At 36.3% G+C, this 9,141-nt stretch overlaps 1 protein-coding gene across 1 annotated transcript in view; it reads left to right on the top strand.

Moving 5' to 3' along the window:
• LOC107571139 (multiple epidermal growth factor-like domains protein 9) overlaps positions 1 to 6,762 on the top strand; it is a 25,380-nt gene extending 18,618 nt beyond the window's left edge. The window contains exons 3-5 of the mRNA XM_016257424.1: positions 400 to 539; positions 3,959 to 4,108; positions 5,725 to 6,762. Of these exons, the coding sequence (XP_016112910.1) occupies positions 400 to 539; positions 3,959 to 4,108; positions 5,725 to 6,242 (808 nt within the window). The 3' untranslated portion in view covers positions 6,243 to 6,762. The remainder of the gene's footprint in view (positions 1 to 399; positions 540 to 3,958; positions 4,109 to 5,724) is intronic.
• Positions 6,763 to 9,141: the final 2,379 nt, after the last annotated feature.

The raw sequence follows: 9,141 nt of genomic DNA, 5'->3' as shown, positions 1-9,141 counted from the left end.
GAGAGAGAGAGAGAGAGAGAGAGAGAGAGAGAGAGAGAGAGAGAGATAGAGGGAGAGAGAGGGATTCCTGGAATCCGTTCTGAAGCAGCAGATGGTTTTCAAATGTGGTCTGGGCCACAGGTCCCTCATGTGTACCCACATGCAGAAATGGTGGAATTAAAAATGAAAGGTCTAGACTGCTTTAAAGTGTGTGTGACTGCATTTTAGACCAGGATTGTTAGCGGTCTTGGGCAAAGCCACGTGTGTGCTGAAATGTGTGTGATGAGATACCACAGGAACTGGATGCACAAAGAGGATGTTGTCCACAAGTAGGCACAATTTCCAGGCTGCCAGTGTCATAAATGTTAAAGCAGTGATATAGTTTTTTTCATGTGTGTTTTCTGTGTTTCTCTCTTGCAGCTCAGGGCTGTGTAAGTGTAAGACAGGTGTATACGGGCCCAAGTGTGACGACTGCCATCCTGGATTCTTCCACTTCAGCAGCACAGGCTGTCAACCGTGCCAATGCAACAACCACTCTACCTACTGCCACCCTCAGTCAGGTCAGTAAAAAAACTTATGCCTCACAGAAACTCTTACAAAGTGAAAACAAACACTCACTTGTGATCCATGTACACATTTCACGCTTATCGTTCATGATCTCTGTTTGAAGTATCTGTCATGGTGAAAATGTCATATGCTATGTTTACCACAAAGAAGAGTTTAAACTTGGAAGATAAAAATAGCTAAAAAAAAACTCAAAACCAACCAGTTTTCTCATAGTCTTCAATTATGTGCAACACAAACACCTCTGTCTCTACACTGAATATTGAGTTAAATACAACATCAAGCACAGGAATTATATCCAGAAGATCATCCATCAGGACAAAAGTTAGTTAAAATGACGGGCAAATTTGGTCACACTTTAGTTTGGGGATGAATTCTCACTATTAACTATTAACTATGACTTTTGCCTCAATAAATAACTAATTTGCTGCTTATTAATAGTTAGTAAATTAGTTGTTAATTTTTAGGTATGGTGTGGATTAAGGGATCTAAAATATGGTCATGCAGAATAATGCATTAATATGTGTTTGATAAGTACTAATAAACAGCCAATATGCTAGTAATATGCAAGCTAATAAACAACTTGTTAATAGTGAGAATTAGTCCCTAAACTAGTTTAACTAGTTTTTCTGCAAACTAGACTGGTTCTTGTGTTCAGTTCTCTGAAATTTAAGTCGTTTTTCATTAACAATCTTCACCTGCAATCTATTTTTACACAAAGCTATCATTTATCTCCAAAATAATTTAAATATTCAAATTTTTAATTTGAAATGAAGATGAATAAATAACACCAAACCATTCCATTCAATTGAGATCTACAGATTTGAGATTAAATCACCTAGAGCGAAATCTCAGTGAAATAATGAAAGATACAAACAGACTTCATATTTTCATAATGCATAATATGGGGGAAGGGCGGGGGGATCAGACCAGATTTAAATAAATAAACACTCACAAATAAATGCTCACAAAACATAACATTCTCCTGGATATTTTCTTATTTTGAAGCTTAGTATTTATAAACATTAAATCACATAATGCTCAATATTATCTTTTAATTTGCATTTATATAATTAAGAATAAAATTGCATGCAACTTATAATAAATTTGTAATACAAAATAAACACTTATCCATTAAAATAATGTTATAAAACAGATTAAGCTATACTTATACTTTGCTAAACTTCATATCAAATTCAAAATACAAGAATATTATTATACTTTTATTTTAGAATGACATGAAGAAAAAAAATCACACTTTTTTGGGTGAACTGTTCCTGTAAAATCTCCAGATTTGAGATTGACTCACCTAGAGCGATTCATCAGAACATCCTCCACACTTCCCTCTCTTTTTCTCTCTTCCTCCCTGTATCCTAGGCAACCTCGGCTTAATTAACCTCCATTTGAATCAGGACCAAAAACCCCTATCAACATAATGCTCATGCTGGTGTGTGTATGTGTGTGTGTGTTAATTTGTTAAGCAAACCTGCTGACATCTGAGAAGTGTAGGCGTGTTTGTCTTAAATCATTTCAGCCGGGCCTCAGTCTGCTGATGTCACAGACGTGTTTGTCAACTGCTTGTTCAAGTGCATGAGCGCACATGTGTTTAGGAACCCATCTGTCTCTGTCTTTCTCTCTCCACGTTGTGTGTGTGCAGATGGTAGCTGGTAACCTTTCCTCAATGTGGAGAGCCACAGTCAGATTTACAGCCCTCCTTCGGTTATAAAACCCAATCAGCATCTCCGGAGACTGCTTACAGTTCATAGACTGACAGCCACCCCACAGCATAATACCACACACACACACACACACACACACACACACACACACGAGACGTGCAGTATTTCACACTGCTAAACAATAATTTGCATATTACACAAAGGCTTTTGGTCTTTGGCCAGTTAGTTTGCTTTGTCCTTGTCCACGCAAAACTCCTACCTGAAAACTGTAGCATACAGTTCTGATGTGATAAAGCAAATGCAGTACTTTCATGTAATTGAAATGAAGAGCAAAGAAGAAAAACATAAATTCTGACATAAAGAATAAAAATTATTAAACCAGAGGCAATAACAAAGATATACTGACACAAGATTGCATATTCTCATCAGCAACAATATGTTCCATATGTATGAAATAAGGTACTAAAATGCACACTTTAGGGATAAATAAGGTACCATTGTAACTTTTTCTGCAAGTGCAGGGACCCTCACCCATACTTTTAGCCTTTCAGGGACCCTTCAGTGTAAAAACCTAGATTTTTTTCTGTAATAATGTGAGGCTTTCGTGAACATTTATAAAAATTATTATAATATTAAGTACATAATGCTGACTATTTTCTGTTAATTTTATGTTAATGTTCTGTTAATGTTAATACTTAAAATTACATGCAACTGGTTTATATAATATAATTTTTTATATAAAAATAAACGATTTACCTCTTAATATAATCAGTCATAAAACAGATAAAGTACACTTAGAATATATATATATATATATATATATATATATATCATTTTTTTTTTTTTTACAATTTATATAGATTCAAATTAAATATTTAACATACCTTTAATTTTTAACTAATTGACAAACTGATTGATTCAGCTAAATTTATGCTGTGTTGGTTGTGTTTTACGTTAAGTGTCATGAATGAAAAAAAGTCAGAAACTAGTGGTATTTTAGTATTATAGTTATATTATATTATATAGTTATATTATAGTTATTATAGTATTATAATATACGACTATAGTGTTTGTTAGTACTTTAAATGAGCTTTTATTTTTATATTTTAAGTTTTCGTTTTAGATTATGTTTTAGTAATTTTAGGTGTTTTGTTGTTTTTATTTATTTACTTTTTTAAATGTTTCTATTTAACTTTATTTTTTTCTTATATTAGTTTTAGTAATTTTAGTACTTCAACTGAACCTTTTCATTTTTTTTTTTTATTTAGTTTAGTTGCCAAGGTAACATTTCAAAGTTTATTTATATTTATATTTTATTTTAGTATTTTAGTCATCTTAATTTCAATTAACAAAAAACATTTTTAAAAGTGTTTGTTAACAGTAACAGCAGTGACAGAAACTTCTTTGTTTTATATCCCTCCACTTGAAAACCCTGGTCTTGAATAGTGTTAACTAGAGCTCCAGTACAGCGTTTCTCACATTGAGGCTTAAATCATCAACAAATCATCTAGTGCACATTTAAGACTAAGAGCACTTTAAACATAAACTTTAAACTGGTGAAAGGTTCTTCTGTGACAAAGCAGATTTCTTTGTTTTAGAAACATTTTTTCAAGTTTCACCTTTTCAAGTTCTTACCTTATGCAATGATTTACATAAGACTCTCTGGAAGTCTCCTGTTCAGTCTATACTGTTGCTAATGATCAGTTGTTCTGTATATTCTCCTTCTCTCTCCTCAGGTGTTTGTTTGGACTGTCAGGATAACACTCAGGGCCACAACTGTGAGGAGTGTCTGCCCAACTTTTACCGGCGTCATGGTGAGGGGTCCGCGGACACTTGTCTGCCTTGTCCCTGCTCCTCTGAGACCTCCAGCAGCAGCTGTCATCTCGGTGAGTCTGCATCTCTGTGACATGTTGACAGGGTTCAGGGCAGCTTCTGCGTTCAGCACATAATGTCCTAAGAAGTGACTGGCAATTATTCATCAGGACAGAAAAATAGAAGGCACAGAAAGTTCGATTTTGAAAAACTTTTTTTTTTCCTTTTTGCATAACATGCACTGATGGATCATGCACAAGGAGACCATGACATTTACATTTCCTGTCAAAAGTCTGGAATATTTAGTTTTTTTTTTATGTTTTTGAAAGTTTAGTTCACAGAGGCTACATTTATTTGATCAAAAATACATAAAAACAGTAAAAAAAAAACAGTTAAAATAACTATTTTCTATGTTAATACATTTTAAAATATAATTTATTCCTGTGATGCAAAGCTGAATTTTCAGCATCATTACTCCAGTCTTCAGTGTCACATGATCTTTCAGATAGGCACGGCCCACGACTTCTCATGGCAGGAATGGGAGGAGTGCCGAAATGAATTCCTCCGCCTTCTGGCCACTTCCTTCTGTCACTGGCCGGCAGTGTGTCTCCGTCTCTCATGTCATGGCTGTGGCAGCGAGGCCAGTCAGTGGGGTGGTGTGGGGACAGATCTGCTTCAGGGAGGGGTTGCCCTGACAACAGCGGCCATTGAGAAAACGGATCAGAGATGTCATGACTATTGAAACTGCAGAGAAGCTTGCATTACTGCGTGATGTTTCTGCTAGCGGGCGGTTGTAGGTCAGTCAGTCAGGCAGGTCAGGATGTGAATCCAGCACAGTCATTCACACATCCTGCTGACTGGATTTCTTTCCTATCATCAATATTTCATTGTGTGTGTGTTGAACACTCTTAAGGATGTTTTAAACTTCACTCCTCTGTATTCCACTTACAAATAATGGCAATACCATGGTTTCTGGGTCTGGCACTATCATAATACCATGGTATTTTTTAAAGTACTGTGGAGTCCCATGTAAATGCCATGAATATGCTCATTAAGTATCATCCAAGCATAATCATTTTATGTATAAAATAATTTAAATTAGTAAATTAAAAAGCGATTCTCCATTACCACTTCATTTTCATTTTATTTTCCACTTCTGTAGAATATGGTGTCAGACTTGAAATTTGGTGCTGTGGCGCCACCTTGTCGTTGGAGTTGGAACTACAAGTGGCCTCTTAAAGTATTTTTTTACACTTAAGTTGCACTTAAAATATGCTAGAGCTTTTCTCAGAACTGTCCTCACTTTTCAGGGCCATTTTTGCCAATATAAAAAACAACAACAACCATATATATATGTTTTTTTTTATTATTTCATCAACAATAACAAAGACAAGATGAGAAAAATCCATTGTGACAATAATTCTATTAATTATAACAGTACTGTTGACAAAAAAACATGCCAAAAGTACAAGAATAACAATATACTAATAATACACTAAATGTTTTTAGAAGATATATATATACCGGTTTCATAATTGATGAACTTTACACAGTTGTTCATGCAGTCCTAATCCTAATTTTCTTTGGTTTCTTGGCTGATTTGCGATTAATCTTGAATACGTGTTCAGCTAAAGCTCTAAGTTAATCATTTTTCATTTATATCCTTTATCATCTCTTTAGACACACTAACCATTTCAATCATTAACTCTCTCTCTCTCAGCTGTGAGAATCCTCCCGACTCAAGACATCAAGACCTCCACTACAGAAATCCCCAAATCCACAAGTTCTGTTGCTTCTACACCTGCTTCCCGCCTCATCACTTTCTCCTCCTCCCCTACCACCCATCCAAGCCTACCAACCCTTCAGTCCGGCACGGGAGACTCCTCAGGACACAACAGCACGGCCTCTGCCCTGACAGTAGTGTCCTGGACGCAGTTTAACATCATCATCCTCGCCGTCATCATCGTGGTGGTCGTTCTCCTCATGGGCTTCGTCGGAGGCGTGTATACGTATCGTGAGTACCGCAATAGGAAACTCAACGCCCCATTTTGGACCATTGAGCTGAAGGAGGACAACATCAGCTTCAGCAGCTACCACGACAGCATCCCGCACGCCGACCCCAATGGACTATTGGAGGAGGAGCCGTGTGTGGTCGCGGCCAATGGGCAGTTGGCACTCGCTACTGCCGCCAACATGTACAAAGCGTGAAGTTGTCGGTACGATTGTATCTTTTCTTAAAGGGACATTTCAGCCAAAAATGGACATTCTTTCATCATTTACTAACTCTCATGTCCAACCTGATGTTCTTTTTTTAGTGGAACATAAAGGAAGATATTTTGAAGGCACTGAAAGTCAGTGGGGTCCGAAACAACATCGGGCCAATTTCAATAACTTTTTTAGTGTTACACTGAGAAACAAAGTCAACAGGTTTGGAATGACATGAGGGTGAGTAAAGTACCAGATTTTAATTTTCGGCGAACTATCCTGTTAATTTTGATTATTGAAAGAAGGTAGCTTGGGAGCCAAATCTAACTACTTTATTTGATTCTACACACTATTTAGCTCCGCATTGCTTCCTATGTGATATCCTCGTGCAAAGCATTTTCACGTACAATATTTCCTGAAACATTTCAGAGAGCATTCAAGCAAATCCAGGACAAGCCATTAACATGTTACTCCTTGGACACAAAAATTATAAAATGCGAATAAATTGCATCTTAAAGGGATAGTTCACTCAAAAATGTAAATTCTGTCATTAATTACTCACCCTCATGTCGTTCCAAACCCATAAGACCTTCGCTCATCTTCGGAACACAAATTAAGATATGTTTGATGAAATCCGAGAGCTTTCTGATCCTGCATAGACAGCAACGCAACTGAAACATTCAAGGCTCAGAAAGGAAGTAAGGACATCGTTAAAATAGTCCATGTGACATCAGTGGTTCAACCGTAATTTTATGAAGCTATGAGAATACTTTTTGTACGCAAAGAAAACAAAAATATCGACTTTATTCAACAATTTCTTCCCTTCCGTGCCAGTCTCTGCTGGCATTCACGAGAGTACTTTAATTGTTGACTAAAGTTGCTATTTTTGTTTTCTTTGCACACAAAATTATTCTCGTAGCTTTATAAAATGTATCAAATATAAAAATACGGTTGAACCACTGTTGTCACATGGACAATTTTAATGATGTGTTTCAGTTGCGTTGCTGTCTATGCAGGGTCAGAAAGCTCTCATATTTAATCAAAAATACCTTAATTTGTGTTCAGAAGATGAACAAACCTCTTATGAGTTTGGAACGACATGAGGGTGAGTAATTAATGACAGAATTTTCATTTTTGGGTGAACTAACCCTTTAAATGAGCCTCTAAACTGTGTTAGTTTGGGCTTATGGATGCTAATCTTCGGTTGATATATACATGAAAGGGGATTTAACTATTTCAGAGGACACTCAAAGACCTTTGGATACAAATGCCAAGATAATTTCACCTAAAATTGCTGTGTGTATAGAAAACCAGCAAGGTTTCAGACTGTGCCAATTGCACCGCCTGGGAAATTCACTTTGGCTTTGCAATATTCAATGGAAACCAGAGGAAGTTCAGTCAATCTGCAATGCTTTTGTAAAGGAAACAAAGACTGCCAGTTTCAAGTCTTACGTATGTGCCTGTGTCTTTGACAGATACTATTTCATACAATGGCGGTACTTTGGATTTCTTTGGAATGCAGTCTCGCTTCGTTTTCCTCTTTACACGATTCCTGTCAGATTGGTACCAAACTGAACATGCTACATAACCTGTACCACTAGCACCTGTTTCAGCCTTATTGTATTTATGTGCGAGTGGGTGGATGTGTATGTGCGTGCATGGGAGAGCAAGAGAGAGTCAGTGTTGTGTGTGGGAACAGTTTCAGATCTAAAACTGTGTAGAGCTGGATTCTACGCAGGAATGTACAAAAAGACTGGATTGATTCTGCTGCATAGTTTCACAAAAACTGATCAAACCTTTGACACATTAAGCCATGTAAGCATAATATGACCTAGGAGCAGCGTGTTCAGAGGACTTTGTGAAGTGGAAAGACTGTTTTTGGGAACCTATAAGGTACGACGGTGGACACGATGTGTGTTTTTCCTCCATTTATCTGCAAGGACCCTTTTAAATGTGATTCAGGATCATTTTGATGATTTGGACAAACGACCTGTGTTGGAATTATTGTATATGTTTGTGTTCTATTCAAATTTGTCTTGTTAATTCCTATTTATTTATCATTTGTGTTTGTCTCTGTGGTCTTATTTTATTGATGTTTTTCAATCTTCATGCTGCATTGTACAGTGTACCATACCGAATGCACACTCTGTAGGCCGAGTTGTGAGCACAACCTCAAAGACTTATTTTCTCCTCTTTTTTTTCTTTCTAATTTATTTAGTCAGGTTATGTGTTAATAACTCACAGTATACAATGGGATGACGGTGGAAAATACTGTATTTTCTCATTACTGACTGGTTAAATGACTGAAATTAAAGGATTACTGAATCAAAGGACATTCTTCAATGAGATGGTAGATACTTTTTCAGACTGCTTGTGGGGGTGTGTCTTTTTTAAATGTTAGAGGGAAACCAAAATTTAAATTCTGTAAATCAAGTCACTCCAAACCTGTGTGACTTCTTCTGTGGAACATGAAAGAAGGTATTTAACCCTCACAGGTTGTGTTCGGGTCATTTTAACCCGGAGAGAATATTCTTTCTCCCGAAAATGTTTTACTGAAAAGTTTTACTGACTTTGTGCACACAGGGCATAACTACTTCCACCGCAAAAACTGTTCATTTTCGTTAAACATTTTTTATGTTATTCAACCTAGTTACACTTGTGTTCCCGGTCAAAAATGACCGGCCTTCAAAAAAATAGCTTATAAATCTCTTACGCAATATTATCACCTAATATTGGTATCAATCTTTTTGTCAGCTTATTTTCTTTCAATTAGGACTGGTTTTGTGTTTATTTTTGGAACTGATTCATCGTAGGCCTCATTAATCGGAGTTTACGTACATCAGTTTTTGAGTGAAAAAAAGTGTTATTTGTGGATTTTATCAATATTAAATAAAACATGAAA

This window comes from Sinocyclocheilus grahami, unplaced genomic scaffold, assembly GCF_001515645.1.
Source record: "Sinocyclocheilus grahami isolate Dianchi unplaced genomic scaffold, SAMN03320097.WGS_v1.1 scaffold1552.1, whole genome shotgun sequence".
In the NCBI taxonomy this organism is placed as follows: Eukaryota; Metazoa; Chordata; class Actinopteri; order Cypriniformes; family Cyprinidae; genus Sinocyclocheilus; species Sinocyclocheilus grahami.
This window is presented reverse-complemented; position numbering and strand designations above follow the sequence as displayed.